Source organism: Delphinus delphis, chromosome 14 (genome assembly GCF_949987515.2).
Source record: "Delphinus delphis chromosome 14, mDelDel1.2, whole genome shotgun sequence".
NCBI classification, from domain to species: Eukaryota; Metazoa; Chordata; class Mammalia; order Artiodactyla; family Delphinidae; genus Delphinus; species Delphinus delphis.
Window position 1 is genome coordinate 74,222,250 of NC_082696.1, and position 21,012 is coordinate 74,243,261.

At 43.3% G+C, this 21,012-nt stretch overlaps 1 protein-coding gene across 1 annotated transcript in view; it reads right to left on the reverse strand.

Annotated features, from left to right (window-relative positions):
* The window catches only part of SH3BGRL2 (SH3 domain binding glutamate rich protein like 2), a 96,009-nt gene that overhangs the window by 44,283 nt on the left and 30,714 nt on the right, over positions 1–21,012 (reverse strand). The window contains exon 2 of the mRNA XM_060030448.1: positions 8,588–8,911. Coding sequence (XP_059886431.1) covers positions 8,588–8,911 — 324 coding nt within the window. The remainder of the gene's footprint in view (positions 1–8,587; positions 8,912–21,012) is intronic.

The following is a 21,012-nucleotide window of genomic DNA, read 5'->3' on the forward strand; positions in this document are numbered from 1 at the left end:
TCAAATTGTCATGTTCTTATTCAAATTTTCAGTTGAAAACTCTTTACACTTGAATTTACTAAAAATTCTCCAAACATTATATCAGCATGCATCCTTGGTAAGCATTGTGTACTGTATGCAATACTTTGATGATTAAAGATCTTGCACAGTTCAGGGTTATAATTTTTTTCATGTTTTTACTACTGCTGTTACTACTGCTGCTGCTGTTAATAACGATATAATAGAACTAATAGATAAAATGCACCGCGTGCTTTCTATGTACCTGGCACTGTATGTGGAATACTTCAGGCCTTCGATGCTCACAGCGATCCTACACAGAAGGTACCACTGCTGTCCCACTTTTACAAATGAAGGGGCTGAGGCTCCTTGCCTAAGGTCGAGTCGCTCACCAATGGCAGACTAGGATTTGGACCAAGCCCCGCCTTAACCATGAGGCTACGCTAAGGTAGCCAACGTGCTGCACTGGGTGACATCTCGCCAATGGTACATAATCCAAAGATGAGGCAGAAGTAGGTGCATGGGTTGAATGTAAACTGACTCCAGAATTAAATAAATCAGTAGGTATTCAATCCAAAGACCTACTTTGGCTAGTATGTAGTTTATCATAAAATGACAGTGTAACCCAAACCTCCTGTCAATTGGGGATCCAGGCTTATGGAAATGGCCAATTTCCAGTCAAAGGAACTATCCTGATGAACATGATTACTAAAGAAGAGAACCTGGAAGCTTCAATCCACACAGGAACGTCATGAATGGAGACCATACTCCCACTCCTTGCGCAACCCACAGAAGGAAAACTAACTCAAAAGCTATGTTGGCTGTGTTGCTTTGGGTTTTTTTGTTTTGCTTTGTTTTATTTTGTTTTGTTTTCACTTGAACTTATTTGAAATCGGATGGTGGTCATAAACTGATTTAAGTCAGATATTATAATCACAAACTCTTTTCCCAACTTAAGTTGCATACAGGTGGTGTATTTTTTTATTTACCTTTTTTTATATTGAAGTATAATTGATTTACAATGTTGTGTTAGTTTCAGGTGTACAGCAATGTGATTCAGATATACATATATCTATATCTATTCTTTTGCAGATTCTTTTCCCTTATAGGTTATTACAAGATATTGAGTACAGTTCCCTGCACCGTACAGTAGGTCCTTGTTGGTTGTTTTGTTTTTAATCGGATTGGTGTGTAGCAATAGCTGCTGACTTTAACTACATATATTTGCATTTACCAAATGCCACTGAACTGACCTGTCCAGCAAGTCACCTCTTACTCTTAGCCCTCCATTCCCAAGCCACTAGAGCCAAGGTGACAAAAAGCCATTTCCAGATCTGGGCTATCCATCACCAGTAGGAAATGGAAAATGCATCCTGACGTAGTAGAACTCTCTGCCCGCAGTCACAGCCAGTGTTTCCTTTCCGGCTTTGGGAGCTCTGAGGTAATATTGGCAGGGAGCACACAAAGGTGCCACAAGAAGGCAGACACACCCTGATGCACACCACTCCACTCTCAGGGGTCAGTTCCAGGAAACCCCCTTTCGGGTTTTGCCAGTTACGGAGCCAACCCAAAGGAGTCAGGTCCCCTCAGAAATACCAATCAAACTGTTCCAGAGTCTCCCAGGGGCCATACCAGCCTAAAAGTCCCTGGGATTGTAGGTCGGGGCCCCCTCTGCCAGCATCTAGCTCAGCTTTCAGTCCTACAGCAGAGTTGTCATGAGTCCAGAAGGGAAACATTCCATTAAGTACTTTTCCTCAGTCCATTAGCGTTTGGGAACAAAACAATCAAACATAAAAGAAGTAACAACTCTAACCTTAAATTACCACAGCCCAGTTCCTGGGGGACTAGCCTGTGCTGGCAGATAAACTCAGATAAGCCTTTTCAGAGGACAGAGGGAAACCACTGCTTTAAACTAGATGCTCAGTTGCAGCTGGTGTCCATTTCCAACCTCTTGACTCCCCTGTCCCACTCTCCCAGCCACACCAACTGCCAATCAAAACTCTGGCAACGGTAAGTACTGATCCTATTGGTCTAAAAAAACACCAAACAGAAGGTTTCAGCGACTTGTTGTTAAGCTACAACAAGAAAGAGGGCCCAAAAAGAGAATTGTACATGATCAGGAGTAGAGGATTTCCCTCACATGTTAAAAAGCACTGGCCATTTCTGAGAAAAAATAACTTTTCACTACATTTCTCACCTGGAAAGCTAAGCTCCTTTTCGGCAAAATGGATAAACAGAGTAATATAAAATTGATCACAGAAAAATAGTGAATACAGGAATGTGATTTAAATGAGAACTTAAGTTTCTAAAGAACTCTGCAGCTAAACTAACACCCCTGAAAGCAGTACCTGCTGAAAACCTGATGAAACCTAAAAGGGTCTCCTTCTGAGTTTAGAGTTTGGAAGGCAAATTTTTAAAAGATTAACCGTTGGCAGCTAAACTAATAATTTCTTGATCCAGTTTTTTTCAAATCTGCATTTCAAAATTTCATATATAATGATCGCTAAGCCATACTAACTCTTATGTTAAAAATGAAACATTCACTAAGAATCTAGAACTTTTCTATTCTGTCACCCATTTCTAACTTTACTGAAAAAAAAAACCAATTCATTTCAGAACTTTTTACAAATTAAACATGAAAAACCTGAAGAAGAAACATTCTTTAGAGTTAGTATCTCACACTGCTGCCTGTAGAATTGTTGGGTTTTTTCACAATAGCTGTTTTCTGCTTTTGATCAAAAAATTGAAAAATACAAAAATAAACAAAGCTCAATTAGGCTTACACTCCTGCGATGTGGAAACCACCTCATACTTTTATAAATAGATGTCAAAATTTAGTTTCCTCAAATCAAATGAAATATTTATTTAAAATGTCCTAATGCACATGGATTTTAAAAAGTCCCTAATTTCGTAAAGGAGTCCATGCCCTTGATTATATTTACAAGTTTAAAGTATCACAGAATGGAAAAAAATATCAAATTTGGGAAATATTAAGATGAACTAGAAAAAGTGAGGTCAGGTCTTCACTTGGGATATCGATAAATCTCCCTTTCTAGCAATGGACCTTAGTATATACATTGACTATAATTCCATACCCATATCTGACTTTAAGATTCAGGAAATTCGCCCATAGTCTTTCCAATTAAAGGGGGGAAATGCCATCAATTAGTCCTTCTATTTCAACTGTCAACTTGCATGCTGTTATGGGAAGTGAACTGTGTCCCCCTAAAAGATGCTGATGTCCTAACCCCCGGTACCTGTGACTGTGACCTTATCTGGAAATAGAATCTTTGCAAATGATCAAGTTAAGATTAGGCCAATAGGGTAGGCTGAAGTTCAATATAAAAAGGGGAAATGTAGACACAGAGGACACACACACACACACAAGGGGAATGCCATGTGTACATAAAGACAGATATCAGGGTCATAATCTACACGCCAAGGGGGAGTGCCAAAGATTACCAGCAAACTGTCAAAAGTTAGGAGAGAGGCACAGAACACAGTCTCCCTCACAGCCCTCAGAAGGAACCAAGCCTGCCAACACCCTGATCTCGCCTTCTAGCTTCCAGAACTGTGAGACCAATTTGTGTTGTTTAAGCCCCACAGTTCTCGGTACTGTGTTAATGGCAGCCGTAGAAAACCAATACACAAGCCTTCCCAGCCTGACGTTCCCTTACAACTTTGTCCTTGCACTCCCAAGTTATTCCTGTCTCTCCTAGTTATTTCTTATAATGCTCCTGCCACTTCCCTCAACTCCCTCCCTCCCCTCCCCTGCCAATGCCCTTCGGCGCTGTTTCTTGTCAGGGGTACCACTGGCATTTTGCATCGGGCAGCTCTTACAGGGGACTGTCCAGCACACTGCAGGATGTGGAACACCCCTGGTACTTTCATTCCGCCAAGGGCCCATAGTGGAGAAATGTTGCTCTAGAAGCTTTGGAGCCACCTGCCTGCCAGACTTTGACTCAGGGTCCCACCATCTACTGTGTATCATCTCAATCAGGTCCGTTAACTTCAGTCTCTCCATCTGTAAAATGGGAATAAACCTTGCCATGTGACTCAGGACTGAGTTAAAGATCCTAGCAAGCCCAGGCTTACCCTCACTAGCTTTTTTTGGCATTAGAGTCACTGAGGAATTGATGCTCACTCTGTCTTATATGGTCACATCCTGACTTTAATCACCTCGGAGCTCCTTTCAGAAGCTCCCTTATACCAACGAAGCTTCACAATGCATTTTGATCATTATCACGGGTCTGACCATTGCATGTTTACAGCAGTCATACGTCACACAAGGCAAAGCATGGGCACGCCTTTCTACAGCAAAAAACGAGCGTGACAACTCTGAGCACGGTTTCTACATGTTTCTCCTCCACTCCCACACCCACCTGAAAACACAGCTGCAGCCGTGGACAAAGGTCCATGTCTTCCAACTCTGCTTCCAACTCTGCTTTCTTTGTACCTCTTCCTCCCGGTGATGGTCCCCTCCAACATCCAGGGATTTACTACTTCTGTCTAGCTCATTTCCCCTTGTCCCATGGAAACATCCCCCAAGCCAGCATCAGCCCTTCCTTCTCCTTGATGAAATGGTTTGCAACCCAAGTCTTTGGGCTGTGGAGTGTCCGCACTGATTTACGCCATGAAGGCAGAGTGTGTGTCTGTTCTGCTGACCATCATACACCTGACAGCACCTAATAGAGAGCCTGGTACTGCACAGGTTTTCAATGATTGATGAGAGCATGAGTCAATCGAGGCATGAATGAATGTAGGGCTGAATGAACGTACAAAGGGATACATTCAGTAGTCAGGAGACCTGGCCTCCACTTAACCCTCAGCTCTGCATTGACTGCCATTAATGACCTCAGGGGAAGTCATTTAATCTCTAGGCCCAAATTTCCTTCTCTGTGAAATGACGTGGTTGGACTTCACTAGAAAATCTCTTTCTGTATTCTTCCAGCTCTCACAAGTGAGCCCAAGAACTTTTCACAAAGAGTGACACACTTTACTTCCTTTTTGAGAAGTTTTAGTCAAGGCAAGCAGGATGGTAAAGATTCTCCTGAAATCACACACCAGGGGTCTCTCCCTGTCAGACAGCACCTTGTTCCCAGGGGACAAAAGGCTCCAGACAGCACGCCAGCTGCAGATCCTGAAGACACCTCTGAGATGTGGAGTACTCTGGAGTTTGTTAGCACCGGCTGCTTTCAAGGACTCAGGGTCTACTCCGTACTCAAAAGGTCCACAGGGACCCCAGGTGCCTGTCCCCTCCCACCTAAGGTTCCTCCCTTTCCAGCCTGAACAAGATGGGCTCAGGCACTCTCTCCCGGGCTCCAAATCCAACTCAGTCCCTCTCTCTGCCATCTGCCTGAGGCTCCCACATGCATATTTTATGATTTCTGGCACATTTCCTCCTTATCTGACATCCTGCAATGCATCCCTCCACCGCCTATATAATTTCTATCTCTGGTAAAGAATGTTCCTGAAAGAGGCATGTGTCCTTGGGTTGTACTTTATTACTGGTGGTTTCACCTTTCCTATCTTATCTCCCCACCTGATCCCTACCTGAATTCCTGGAGGACAGAAACCACACCCTCTGCTCTCCTCCAATTCCCACAAGACCAAGGACAGGGCTAGGCAAGGAGTAGACCCTTAGAAAATGCTTGTTGAGCAAATAAAATAATGAATGAATGAAATAATCGACTGATTTCAATGTTTTTACATTAAAAAGTCATATCAATACATTTCCTGGATAAAGTTACCAAGACCTCCCCTTCTGGGTATACAACCAGAATAAATTAGATTTTAAAACGGCACTCCTATGACTACACTATTTTCTTAGGACTGAAATAAAGTGCCCTTCTCTATGATATGAATGACAGCAGCACGATTAGTTGCATAAGAAATCTGATTTTCAAGTAGCCGTAGCATAATAATGCGGCATTGCTTTTATTTCCTATAAAAGCTGATTTTACTTGGAGCTGGGGAAGAGAAAAGGGCAATCACCCCTTCTGTTAATTATTCTAACTACCACTGTTAGGTGTTGAAGCTGGAGAGTTCAGGCAAATCAGAACAAGATATGAGAGTTTTCCCCAGATAGATTGTTTAAATCTATTGTTGACTGGGGCAGAGCATCTTTTTTGGAAATTCCTGGGACTCACTTGGCCACGTCTACTTCTAGTCACATTCCTTCCTTGTGGTTTAATCCACTCCAGCTAAAACCAAACTGACTTGGGAATCACATTATTCATTCTCCTGTGCACTTGCTGGTCATGGTTGGTCACCGAATGAAACAGAGCCAATGGTCAATGCAGCACCGCTGGAGGGAAAACACAGCTGTGCCCTCACAGCTCAATACAGCATAATACCATAAGCCCTAGTGAGCCTCTTCTGCTCAACAGCTGACCTAAACAACTTCATTATCCCTTAGAAATCACCATTCTTGCATAGAAGCATAAACTTACCCTCACCCAAAGTATTGATGTTACCTAATTACAGAAAAACTCTGTACTGATATAGGAGATAAATTTACAATTGGAGGGACTCAATGACTGAGACCCAAAAAGATCAGGTACTTTAAAATACATAATTAGCATTTATGGGCTGTACATATGGTATGTGATAACAGAGTATGTCTTCCAGCTGAAACGGTATCTTGTTGGAACACAGACTACCGGGTGTGTTAGTGAGGGGACCTGAGCCATCCCAGTAAAACACCAGAGGAAAAGAATAAATTCACTTTGATACTAACATGTATATTGTCAATGGGAAAGAAGTCATTATAAGGATTTATCCACATTTACCCAACTAATTAATTCAAAGCACTTTAAAGCTAGAGTGCAATGCTGAGTTATTCATCACAACCCTTCATTCTATGGACAAGAAACTCCAGCAGAGGTGAGGTACTTCAACCAAACTCACACCACTCGTCAGAGCCTTCCTCAAAACTGGGGTCTCTCAGGTCTAGCTTCATGTGCAAAACACCCAACATTAAATTGAAAAGTTAAAAAGGCACATAGCAGGCAGGCAATAAATATTTGTTAATGGAATTGAGGAAACAGAGATGTGGGGTTCCAGAACTCTCTTGATATACGACCTTCTTACAGGATAAGCCAAGTCATTACCGTAAGTTTGACTTGTCCAACATCGCTAGCGTAGGCTTCTTAATACATAAAGCATCCCTTTTTCAATCAATAAAATGCTATTGCAACAATTATCGGAGCACGCAAGTTGATGGTGAAACCAAAAGCTTTGTAGCACTCTTAGGAAGAAGTGAATTGGAAAAAAATCTATCCATGAAACAGTATGGGTTTCCAAACACATGAAGTGCAGCTTCAGTGCAGACATCTATAAAAGGCAGGTATGACTAAGCAGCCCCAAATAATAAGAAACACCAAAACTATCAGGAATGTGGGGGACCAGGGCATGCCTGCATACAAAGATAAGTTGGAATTTCCCATCTATTGTAACTAATGCAAAAGGGGGCCTTTTTTTCTATTGTAGGGTAATTCCTTTTTAAATAAAAAACCTCAGTGTTGTGTTGCAAACAACATTTTCTTCCTTCCATCTCACCTGCTTCAGAAACAAATTTGGGGAAAACATGGTTGAGTTGCTGGGCCTGCAACCAACTGGCCAGACCAAATTTTAAGCTATCAGCATTGCACTTTCTGATGTATTTGAATCTGTATCTCACCAAAGAGCCTCTTAAATCTAGAGTTTTACTCTTAGCTAAGGTAACCAAATCTTAATAATCTAATCGTGTAGAACATATTGCTACCTGTCTTATTCAGTGGGCTATCAAGTATATTACTGAATTTTTCCCTAAAGTCTGACATCTAGCTATGTAACTTCTTCCTAAAAAAAAATTCAAGAATATCGACCAAACAAAACAGCTTAAAATAATGAAAGAGACCACAATTTATATATCCCCAAGATGAAACTGAGCACAGCATTACTGGAGAAAAGAAACCAAACGCACCACATTTTACATACAGATGTAAAAATATTTATAGTACCCGAGGCCAAAAAAAAAAAGGACAAAACAAAAACCCCTGGCACGACAGGACAAACCTGGTTTACTGTTCTCTCTGCGCAGGTATAAAACTGAAGAAACGTGCTTGGTGGCGGGGCACAGAGGGTGGAGAGCAAGTTCTACTTAAACTTGTTCCATTCAGGAGCTAGGTTAGCAAACCAAGCAGCCTGACAAGCTCCCGTACAACACAGAACCGGGCTGAGTGTCCCAAATCGGCAAGAACTGACACCAAGGGAAGCGGGACCCCCGAAGCTCTCGGACCACCCATCCCCAAATCCCCGAGCCACTCAACTGGAGCTGGGGGCTTCCCGCCGACTCCATTTTCCTGTCTCCGTCTCAGGCCGTGCAGGGTGGGCACGTGGGTGAGTCCGGGGTCCCCCACCAACCTTGGCTCCCCGCCCTATTCATTGTCCGAGGATGATGGATCACCTGCCGGGCGCCGGCTCCCGCCGCCGGACGCGAAGCGCGCCGAGACGCACCGGGGCGGGCGCCGCGCGCCTCCCGCAGGATCGGCGCCCTGCTGCCCCTACCACGCAGACCCGGCCCGCGGCCGGTCCCCTACGTGCTCACCGCCACGAAGCCCGAGGAGGAGGCGATGAACACGCGTATGACCATCCTCTCGCCGCGCCGGGACTGACCGTCGGCCCCCCGGAGGCTCCGGGCTGGCGCGGACGCAAAGGCAGAACTCGGCTGAGAGCCTCCGCCACCGCCACCGCCACCGCCGGGCACAGCGCTCCGGCCTGGGAAGATCGCAGGGATCCGGAACCCTCCCGCCCGGTCTGCAGATAAAAGCTGAGAGCTTCCCAACCGCCGGCCAAGGTAGAGAGGGGGGGCAGAGGGGAGGGGAGGGAGCCGGCTGCGGGGCGTGATGGGAGTTGTAGTCTCCGCAGCTCCCTGGGATGGCGGTGGACTGAGCTCTTACCAACCGCCTCCTTGCTGCGCGTCGATGCCGGTCGCGCGCAGGTGGCTGGAAGGCCACCCGAGGCCGGGAAGAAGCTATGACGGGGGTGGCGAGGATCCTGGCGAGACGAAGGGGCAAAAAGAAAACTAGGCAAGAAGAGCTTGGTTCAAAGTCCGAGCTGGGGTTTCAGTGTTGTGGTTTACTGGTGTGGAGCATCCCCTCCCAGAAACGTCCACAGACTTAGTGGTGACGCGGAGACCCATCGTCTCCGGGTCTCCTGCCCGCCCAGCAAGCCCCAGCGACTCGCGGCCGGCGGGGTGGGGCGGGCCGGGCGCTCGGGGAAGTGGGGACGGTAAGGGCGGTGGTGGACGCGCGCTCCTCTCTTTTCCCAGCGGCTCTGGAGGTGCGGAAAGGTGATTCTTTGCGGGGTAAATGAGAGGTTTTCTTTTTCGGTAGACGCTGAACATTAGAAACCCAGGTGAGAGCACAGCCGATATTTTATTTTTCTAGCAAAACTGTAATTGTAGCAGAAAAAATAAATACCAAGCGAAATTAGAATCGTACTATCAGCATCGGGAATCAGGACCCCGCCCGCCCCACCCCCTCCCCTACACAATGGCTTCGCCTCTGTGCACCTGATATTTACAGTTGAGCCAAATCTGTGCCTTTTTCAGACCTGCTGCACATTCCAGCGCAGTCTCCCAGGAGGATGCTGTTAAAATAAAAAGCTTCTATGTAGTTGCTAAGAGTTTAGGAATAGTTCTTCAGCAAGTGTTCTCTGTTTCACGAAAGCGCAAGCCTCTCGCAGCTCCGTGAAAATGAACCCGTTTTCCCTGCAGTACTGTATTTACTTTCTTCCTTGCAGCAGGGGAGTTTTAGCAGAGTTCTGGGAGCAATGTTAATTAATAGTTCTAGAAACAAAGAAATTAGATGATGAGGTCTCCGGCTCTTTGGTAAAATTCTTGCACAAACACTAATCGTTTTGGAGCATTTGTTTTTTAGAGCGATTTTGAATATTTCAAGTGTATAACCGTCCCTATTTATCAGAAGTCATGTCTGTAGTATTCCATTTTTTATTTAGTACAGTGACAGAACATACAATGCTAATGGGACTTTATTTCTTCTTACTATTCAACAATTTTAACTATAAATTTTGCTGGCTGTAGATAATCTCTCTCTGCAGATTTAGTTTAATTTGGCCACCGTAAACGCGGAAATGAATGTTTATTACTTTTACAATAATTTTCTTAAAGGTAGATACCGTATTTCCTATATAAATGCAACTTTATAAAAGTCTCAATTTCTTTGGTTTGGAATTATTCAGCTTTGAGGATATGGTTAAACTCAACAAATGAGAACTCAGAGCCTGTGCTCTAACCGGTACCAGAGTGGGTGAAAAGCTGAATAAGTCATTTCCTCAGTCAGCAGAGCACCTGTTGTCTGCAAAACAAAAAGTCAGGTACAGAAATAGTGACAGAATGAGATACACTGTACCCGTAGAGTGTTGTATGGATATAAGGGAAAGCGAGGGAAAGGGTGGCCTTCTAGAAGAGACTTTAAAGGTGAGTAGAATTTCTGCTGGCAGATAGAAGGGATGCAGGATGGAAAATGCAGGGTCTATAGGAACAGCAAGGGGTCCATTTTGCTTCAGGAAGGAAAATCAGGGTCCTAACAGGGGGCAATGCTGAAAATACAGCTTTGGTTGAATGCAGCAAGAGGCTCTCACCGGGTTGTCTGCCTAACTCCCTGCCTTTTTCTGGAATCTCTTCCTCAGCTTTGATCCAAGAGCTTGTAGGGGTGGTTTCCCAACACGCCCCTGGTTCATAGAGCAAGACCCAGAGCCCTGGCCACAGCTGATAGGTTGAGGGGTGAGCGTCTGAGCCAAGCAAGGCCAGGCAACATCTCTTCCCTAAGGATTTAAAATTAGGACTAGGGCTTCCCTGGTGGCACAGTGGTTGAGTATCTGCCTGCCAATGCAGGGGACAGGGGTTCAAGCCCTGGTCTGGGAAGATCCCACATGCCGCGGAGCAACTGGGCCCGTGCGCCACAACTACTGAGCTTGCGCGTCTGGAGCCTGTGCTCCGCAACATGAGAGGCCACGACAGTGAAAGGCCTGCGCACCGCGATGAAGAGTGGCCCCCGCTCGCCGCAACTAGAGAAAGCCCTTGCACAGAAACGAAGACCCAACACAGCCAAAAATAAATAAATAAATAAAGTTTTGAAAAAAAAATAAATAAAATAAAATTAGGACTGAGAGAGAGAGAGAACGCTTGAACTTCATCTTGTGACCTGGAAGCTCAGTGCTTTCAGAAGCCCTGTTCCAACGTGAGAACCACAGAAGCTGAGGAAGGTAGTCAACAGGAAGAGAACAACAAAGCAGGGGCGTGGAGGGCGATGGAGATGTTTCAGAGAATCCTCAATGCTTTAGCCCAGGGGCCCTAAAACTCTGGCCTGTGTGTCAAATCCAGTTGGTTGTCTGTTTTGTAAATAAAGTTTTATTAGAACACAATAGTTTTCCTATTCTCTCTGGCAGAATGCCAAAAAACATATGGCCTGCAAAGCCTAGTACATTTACTCTGTAGCCCTTTTACAGAAGAAGTTTGCCAGTCCCTGTTTATGGCTCAGCCTGTTCCTGTATCCCTGCTCTGGAGGCCTGTGTCATAGTCCTGTAGTCAAATCATAAATTCCTCATCTTAACCTAAGTCACCCCAAATAGGTTTCTGTTTTGTGCAACCCAAAGTGCCTTAAGAAGGTTGTACTTAATTTGTAAGCATTCTGAGGAAGAAAAGGATATGATCAGAACTATACTTTGAAGACTTCCCCAGTGCTGCAGTGGTTAAGAATCCACCTGCCAATGCAGGGGACACCGGTTCGAGCCCTGGTCTGGGAAGATCCCACATGCCACGGAGCAACTAAGCCTGTGCGCCACAACTACTGAGCCTGTGCTCTAGAGCCTGTGAGCCACAACTACTGAAGCCCTCATGCCACAATTACTGAAGCCCGCGCACCTAGAGCCTGTGCTTGGCAACAAGAGAATCCACCTCAATGAGAGGCCCGCGTACCGCCAGGAAGACCCAACACAGCCACAAAAAAAAACTATTTTAAACAAATTTGTTAAAACCAAGTCTTTAAAAAAAAAAAAAAAAGAACTGTACTTTGAGAAGATTACTCTGGTCATAGTTAGCTCTGTTTTTTGGACCCTCAGTGAAGAGGTTTATCCTTAAAGCTTGTGTTCAGGACAAAGTGTTAGCAGTGCAGGAACCCACAGTAGCCAGTATAGAGTTGGGACCCAGAGAGTGACAGAGAGTAGAAAGCAATCTGGAACATAAGCTAAGAGTCCAAGATCACCACCAGGGTATCATAGCACAGAGAGGATTCCGTGCTGATCTGACAAGTCAAGTCTGCAGATAGAGCAGGTGGCTGAAACTTAAGACAGAACTCAGAAAATGGAGTAGGTCATTAGGCATCATGGAGGCTGCTCCTGCAGAAATCGATCCCTTTTACAAGTCGTGATAGAACATCTGGCGAGAGTGGGTTTTTTCCTTAGTTTTATTGACATGTAATTGATATATAACATTGTGTAAATGTAAGGTGTATAACGTGTCTTTTCCTGGCAGCTACACAATCCCGGCCAGAATATCTATGTAAAGCGCAGATAGTAAATCCTCTCCCTATAGGGGTCAGGCAGGTGACATAAATGAGAGAGGTGGGGTAGGTCCAAGTGCACATGTCTTCACCGAGAGGACTGTAGCAAACTGGACAACACTGCTCAAAAAGACAGATTTTTGTCTAAAATATTCTCATCTTTCAATATTGACTCGCAAGTCCCATACAGCCCTAGGGTTCTCCAGGTTTCTCCCTCCAACGTAAATAAAGCTCTGAGCCTGGTGTTTGGCTCCAGTAAAGCCACAAGAAGCACCGGGTGTTATTATAATAATGGTTTGTTATCATTGCTGACCTTTATGAGAGCATTTCCAGCAGGAGGGCAGAGGCAGAAGCCACATCGCAGCGATAGCTAATGAGGCAGTAGGGGGAACGATCTAGTCTTTTCTAATTGGAAGTTGAGGAGTAATAAGAGAATGAACAAGGACAGAAGCTTGCAGGGGAGTCAGGGAACAGAAACATTCTTCTTTCAGGTTTATCTACAGATTAAATGAAGAGCTCTCTGAAACAGTCTGGAGTCCCCCAACTGTCCAGATTTTATTTTTAGAGTGGCATTGAATCTGATTGATAATTCTGTTTTGTCGGGGGTGCCTGTCCTTAACAGCACTTAATCCAAGACTGTCTAGCTCCCCAAGGATTTCACTTTAAAAAAAAACCCACACATTTATTTATTTATTTTGGCTGTGCCGGATCTTTAGTTGCGGCATGCATGCGGGATCTAGTTCCCTGACCAGGGATTGAACCTGCGTCCCCTGCATTGGGAGTGCGGAGCTTACCCACTGGACCACCAGGGAAGTCCCAGGAATTTCACTTTTTAAAGAATGTCAGTCACCACACCATGCGTGTAACATCCCTGCCCTACTCCAGGCAGTAGCTCCCCTGAAAGCTCAATGAGCACATTTGGCTGTTAGTAGGCGACAGATTTGTGGGAGTGGAGGTTATAAGCCAAAGGGCAGGGGTAGGGCAGGGATAGGTCAGAGTGGTTAAGGAACGGGCCTCTGAGTCAGACCTGGATTGATGTCCCAGCTCTATGAGCTTCCTTAGGCAGTTTAGGTAACTTTCCAATACCTCCCCTTCCGAGTTGTTGTTGGGGGCTTAGTGGAGAAGATGTAACTAAAGTGCTATTCACACAGTGCCTGGGACACAGTTGGGACTCACAAAGTATTAGCTGTTACGAATCACGCAAAGTAAATCAAGGAATGGCCTTCATTTGCATAAAGCATATAAATCCTGTAAATATTTCTGTCTCATGTCTGTGATTTGAACTTGCTAAATAACAGGGATCTGGTTTGTATGAGCCTCTTGTCCAGTGCCATGTCCTGTTAAAGTACTTAAAATCTTTTTGATGTTAATGAAGTTTAGAGACCATACTTAAGAGAAAAGGAGTATTAGTGAAATGAAGCAGCAATAAAGGCAAGTAAGGCGGCTTGAATTTTGTAAGAAAATTCATTCGCTGCTTTTATGTGGCTTCATCGGGCCATTCTGTCTATTCTTAATAAAATAAAATCTTAATTGACAGAACCGTACTAAGCAATCCCTGAACTGGATGGAACTTTCAGCCGTCATGTTTAAGAACTGGAGGCAAATTGTAAAGCAAGGAATTAGGATTGAAACCAACATTCAGGACATATTCTTTTTTTTTTTTTTTAAATTGAAGTATAGTTGATTTGCAATGTTGTATTAGTTTCAGGTGTACAGCACAGTGATTCAGATATATATATATGTGTATGTGTGTGTATATATATATATATATATATATACATACATATATATGTATATTCTTTTTCAGATTTTCTTCCCTTATAGGTTACTACAAAATGTTGAGTAGATTTCCCTGTGCTATACAGTAGGTTATCTATTTTACATACAGTAGTGTGTATATGTTAATCCCAAACTCCTAATTTGTCCATCCCCCACCCCCTTTCCCCTTCAGTAACCATAAGTTTGTTTTCTATGCCTGTGAGTCTCTTTCTGTTTTGTAAATAAGTTCATTTGTATCTTTTGTATCTTTTTTTTTTTTTAGATTCCACATATAAGTGATATCATGATATGATATTTGTCTTTCTCTTTCTGGCTTACTTCACTTAGTATGATAATCTCTGGGTCCATCCATGTTGCTGCAAATGGCATTATTTCATTCTTTTTTATGGCTGAGTAATATTCCATTGTATGTATATATACCACATCTTCTTTATCCATTTATCTGTTGATGGGCACTTGGGTTGCTTCCATGTCTTGGCTATTGTAGATAGTGTTGCAGTGAACATTGGGGTGCATATATCTTTTCGAATTATAGTTTTCTCCAGATATATGCTCAGGAGTGGGATTGCTGGGTCGTATGGTAGTTCTATTTTTAATCTTTTAAGGAACCTCCACACTGTTCTCCATAGTGGCTGTACCAATTCACATTCCCACCAACAGTGTAGGAAGGTTCCTTTTTCTCCACACCAGGACATATTCTTGAATCAGTTCACATTCAATCCAATCAATAGGGTTCCCTATCCTCTCTGACAGGAGAAAACACTTTCATTTCCCCAATACCTTATTCCCACTAGAATCTGAAAAAAGTTAGGAGGAGAGAGGTGAATGCACAAGCCATCTTGGAGCACTATATATATATATTGGAACTATAACAAGGAAGCTTCGAGGTCTGCTGGTAACCACAGGAAGAGCTAAAAACCTTGCATGCAGTTAATTTCTTGCAGCTGTAGTCATTCAGTGTGTGTCACGTGCTATGCTAGATGCTGAGGACTCAGCACTGAATCAAACATAGTCCCTACTGTTGATCTCGGAGAGACAGCAGTCAGCGGTCCTGAAGAGAGATCTTAGTTCCTTGCTCAGGAGCTGAACCTGGGTAGCCTGGATGAAAACCAGGAATCCTAGCCACTAAACCATTCAGGGGTTAGAGGCTAGAAGCAAGGTTCCCCTAGCTCTTACCCCCATTGAAAGCAAGAATGTTTCAAGGAGGCAAAAACTGTAAAAACAGGTACAAAGTTTATTATTAGAGACACAGCACATTGTATGGGAGAGCATACAGAAAAGCAGTTTATTTATTTAAGTTTATCTAAATCAGAAGCTAGGCATCCTCTCTAAGGAGGAGTCCAGTAAAGTGGTGATTTGAATCACTTACATAGGACAGTCCTTCTGAGTCTTTGTTTACCTTTGGCCAATTATCTTGTTTCTTTTTTCACACCTGACGAGTCCTAGGACCCTCCTTCCCTAAGATGGGTGAGCAACTTTTTGCCAAGATGGATCCCACCGCAGAGGCCTGTGGGTGCATGTCCACACTTATTATGGGGCAGTGCCCCCTCCCTTTTTAACCCCCAAGGAACCTTCCTGCGCATGTGCAGACAGGGAAGTGTTCCTTGGCCTCAGGAGTGGTCATCTTATCTCTTTACTTCAGCAGAGCTCAGCTTCTGCCACCAGCTTTGTCCTTGGAGTGTCTGGGTGAGAACAAAGCTGCAATTTTACTCTGCTTGACAAACACCAGCTGTCTGGCCCAGGGGCCCATCTATCTATTACCTCTCCCTCATGGAGCTTATGGCTTCTCAGGAAGACGAAAACTCAACAAGAGTATGCTAGGTGCTTGAAGGAAAGGACTATTTTTATTGTTTTATTTTGTTTTTTAATCTTGTAGGACTCTCCTAATCAATTTTTTTGCAGATACATATATATATACACACACACGTGTGTGTGTGTGTGTGTGTGTGTGTGTGTACACATCTCCCCCTGCCCCCTCCAAGATTACATTCCAGATCAAGAGATGACGTCACCATAACAAGATAAAGGTTAAAAGTTGATATTGTTTAAATAGTTCTCGGCAAATTAGATGAACTCCCAATACTCTACAATATTTTGATTATTAGTTCAGTACTTTATAAATGAATGCCATATTATAATAAACAAAAATTTACATTTAGGTTGTTGAATTTTGAAATTATTTTGATTCCCCATGAATACATTGCTAATGAGTTTTCAGTTCATTATAATTTCTCATTATGCTAGGCATAAAGCCATTTAGAATAATTGCAACAGAGCAAGTATAAGAAAAAGTTTATATATAGCTTCAATTAGAGTAGATGGAAAAGTCAGGTTAAGCAAATATAAAGTGATGTTGTTGTAGCAGTTATTACTTTTTATTATTGCTTTTCCTATGATTTTGAAGGGCCTACTCAATGGAAATGATGAACATTTGCTTTTAGTACTTCTAAATACCTTGAGCTATAATGGTTTTGAGAAAAACAATGAGCTCTTCACCTTTAAATTTCTCCACTCTTTCCTAAAAAGTAAAATCAAAGGGCGACAAAAAATATAGAGCCCTTTATTAGGTTACCACTTCTTTTCCTCAGTTGTGCATCCATCTCTAGCCAGTTTATTCAGAGCAACTTAAATTGCAGCCATCACTCTATGTTGGTCTCCACTGCAATGAGAGCTGTCGGGTTTAAATAGCATCTTTTTAGAGGGAAGGCATTTTTGCATTAAGTGGAATCCCTTTTAACACCAAGGTCAGGGAATGAGACTTCTCTGTGAATGCACTCACTGTACTGGGAAGCTATGATCTGGCCCAGGTATCACTAAGTTTATGACAAAATGAAGGACTTAATAATGAAGCTCTAGTCCTTCTAGTGTTAATTGCTTTCTGGTTATAAACCAGACATATCTGAAAAACCCAGTAAATTCTTCTTGCCCTGAAAACAATGTAGTGGGAATGCCTTATTTTACTTGAACCACAATTTACATTTCCCAGAACATGTAGCTTTTTATTTTTTTAAAGATTTTATTGGAGTATAGTTGATTTACAATGTTGTGTTAGTTTCAGATGTACAGCAGAATGATTCAGTTATACATATATTCGTTCTTTTTCAGATTCTTTTCCATTATAGGTTATTACAAGACATTGAGTACAGTTCCCTGTGCTATACAGTAGGCCCTGTTGGTTATCTATTTTATATATTGTGGTGTGTGTATGTTCATCCCAAGTTCCTGATTTATCCCCCTTCCACATTTCCCCTTTGGTGACCATAAGTTTGTTTTCAGTATCTGTGAGTCTGTTTCTGTTTTGTAGATAAGTTCATTTGTATCATTTTTTAAAATTAGATTCCACATATAAGTGAATCATATGATATTTGTCTTTGTCTGACTGACTTCACATAGTATGATAATCTCTAGGTCCATCCATGTTGCTGCAAATGGCATTATTCCATTCTTTTTTATGGCTGAGTAATATTCCATTGTATATATGTACTTCATCTTCTTTATCCATTCTTCTGTCGATGGACATTTAGGTTGCTTCCATGTCCTGGCTATTGTAAATAGTGCTGCAGTGAACATTGGGGTGCCTGTATCTTTTCTAATTTTGGTTTTCTCTGGATATATGCCCAGGAGTGGGATTGCTGGATCATATGGTGAACGTGTAGCTTTTAAAATCTTTTTTTTTAATTATTTATTTGATTTATTTATTTTTAATTTTTGGCTGAGTTGGGTCTTCGTTGCTGCACGCGGGCTTTCTCTAGTTGCGGTGAGCGGGGGCTACTCTTTGTTGTGGTGCGTGGGCTTCTCATTGTCGTGGCTTCTCTTGTTGAGGAGCACAGGCTCTAGGTGTGTGGGCTTCAGTAGTTGTGGCACGTGGGCTCAGTAGTTGTGGCTCGCGGGCTCTAGAGCTCAGGCTCCATAGTTGTGGCGCATGGGCTTAGTTGCTCCGCGGCATGTGGGATCTTCCCAGGCCAGGGCTCGAACCCGTGTCCCTTGCATTGGCAGGCAGATTCTTAACCACTGTGCCACCAGGAAAGCCCCGAACGTGTAGCTTTTTAAAAGCCAATCTGTTCAGTTCGGTTTATTTGTTGAGCACCTGCTCTCTATTAGCAACTTATCAAACTTCCTCTCTTAAGCAATGTGCATTTCTTTAAATGTTTAATAATTATTAAGAAATCATCTCTCAGGACCATAAAATTATGAATATGTCTTTGTAGTTCCTGAGATGCATAAACTGGATAGCTGTTCAGTAGAGGGGATATTATACGATTTTAATTCCATACCGCTGATATATATCAAATTCCTACTAGGTACCAGGCACTCTACTAGATGCTGGGTATATGAAGATTCATAAAAGAGTGTGTGCATTAGAGGTGGAATAAAACAGTTTTAGCACAAACTGAAGTCCTGGATAGAAGCACAAAGGCCAGTGAGTGGGTGGTTATGTGCGAACAGTGCAGAGACATGGAGTATGGGTCCTTGGAAAGGAATCTCTGTAGTATGATCTAAAGTTTACTTGCAATATGTATCATGTCTGTTCCGGTTTTAGTAGAATAAGTAATATTTTGGTACTTAAAAATCTCATCAGTGTCTATTTTCCTACAGTTTGCTACATTTTGCCTTTGTTCCTCAATCAAGCGTAACAACTGTGTATGTGGAGTCAAGGTTGAGGGTGGGAGGTGCTGAAGCAGACAGAATTCAGTGGTACTGAATAGCAGCCTATCAGCCCAAAACAGAAACAGGCTTCTTGTGTCCAAAATCCACTTCTGTTCCCATAACAGTTGACATACATGCAGCTGTAGGTTTGGCTAAATCTAACAAACTTGTCGCAGCAATCGGGACATTTGATGTGAAATATTACATAACAAGAAGAGGATAGGGAGGTGAATCCAGGTTTATCACCCCAATTCAGCAATGTCCTCAAAGCCCAGGACGCTTTCCACTTTCCAGTGCACCATCCTCAGCATAGTGATGTTCTTCCTTGGGCTCGTTGCCTCATGGTTGCAAAGTGGCTGCCTCAGCCACAAGGATGGCATTGTCATACTATCATCCCAAGTAGGAAGAAAGAAGAGGGCAGTCAGAAAATATGCTTTCCTCTTATCACAGAGGAAAAGCTTTCCCAGAAGCCCCCCAGTGGGTTTCTCCCTAAACCTCTTTGATCAGAACTGGGTCACATGGCCAAGGGAGGCTGGGAAAGTACATATCAGGAAGGAGAGTGCCAGAGGCAAGATGGGTTTAGGTCTTTATCCCCAAGGATTTTGGGGTGGAGGGTGGGCATATAGCCAACCCAAACTACTGGGGTTCTGCCAGGAAGGAAGACAGGGTGAGTGGCAAAAAACAGTAACTGTCATTTGCTCAGTGTGACCTTGGGTAAGTTAATTAGCATCCTTGCCTCAGTTTCCACAGCAGGAAAACTGAGGTAATTATAAAATCCAATTCCTAGGCTTGGGGTAAGAATTAAATGGCATAGCCCGTGCTAAGTGCTTGAATAAGGGCCTGGTACATGGTAAGCATGTGTAAATAATAGCTACTAATAAAAAGAGCCACTGTATTTCCCAAAGTTCTTGATTTACAACCCACCTCAGATTCTTTGGATAGCACCATGTGCAGAAGATACACAAGTGGAAAACATGGTTTCCAACCCTGAGAGGAGAGTTTTTTCCACCAGACGTACGTCTGTAACATAGTTTAGACACGTTGTGCTCTTTTCCTGCAGTATCTTCCATTCCTCTCCTCTCTTCCCATTCTTTTCTTGCTTCTCTTCCTTACTTGCTCTCACGTCTACTCGTCTCTCTTCTTTGCCCACACATGCTCCTTTTCTCTCTCATGAGCCCCTTCCCTTCCTTTCAGGCCAGGAAATCATCATTGCTTTGCCACTGCTCCTGACTCCAAGGCTGAAAAGGATGTTGACCGTCACACAGGGCTCCAGATTCCTATGAGACAGTTATCCTCCAAAGACTAATAAGTGATCTATTCAGAGCTCGGTTAATTTATTCTGCGTGTGCTGAAGCTTAAGTAATTCACAAGCCAGGCGACAGGCATGCACCTAGCATGCGTGGATTAGATGATAAACACACGTCATTGCATTAGTTTCTTTTTGCCATATTACTCTCAAAGGTCAGAATAAAATTGTTGTAGGGAAAGGCAAAAAACTCTTAATTTAACCAAAATGGTTTATCCACCTTTTTTTTTTAATGAATAGGGCAGAAGTAGGACAGATAACTTAAGAAATGAACTTTGAAAGAATATATTTTCAAAAGAATTACCCAGCAAGAAAGAAAGAACGTTTGTTTATCTCAAAAAAAAAAAAGGCAGAACCTGGCTCCTGTGAGACTGATGAATGGAACACAGCAGAAAAAGAAAAGGAGAGAATGTGTGTGTTAAGAGTTTTGGAGGGCTTCCCTGGTGGCGCAGTGGTTGAGAGTCCGCCTGCCGATGCAGGGGACGCGGGTTCGTGCCCTGGTCCGGGAAGATCCCACATGCCACGGAGCGGCTGGGCCCGTGAGCCATGGCCGCTGAGCCTGCGCGTCCGGAGCCTGTGCTCCGCAACGGGGGAGGCCACAACAGTGAGAGGCCCGCGTACCGCAAAAAAAAAAAAAAAAAAAAGAGTTTTGGAGATGAGCACGGAAAAAAGTCAGCCTAAAGAAAACTCACGTACTAATAGTTAAAGCTCTTCTGA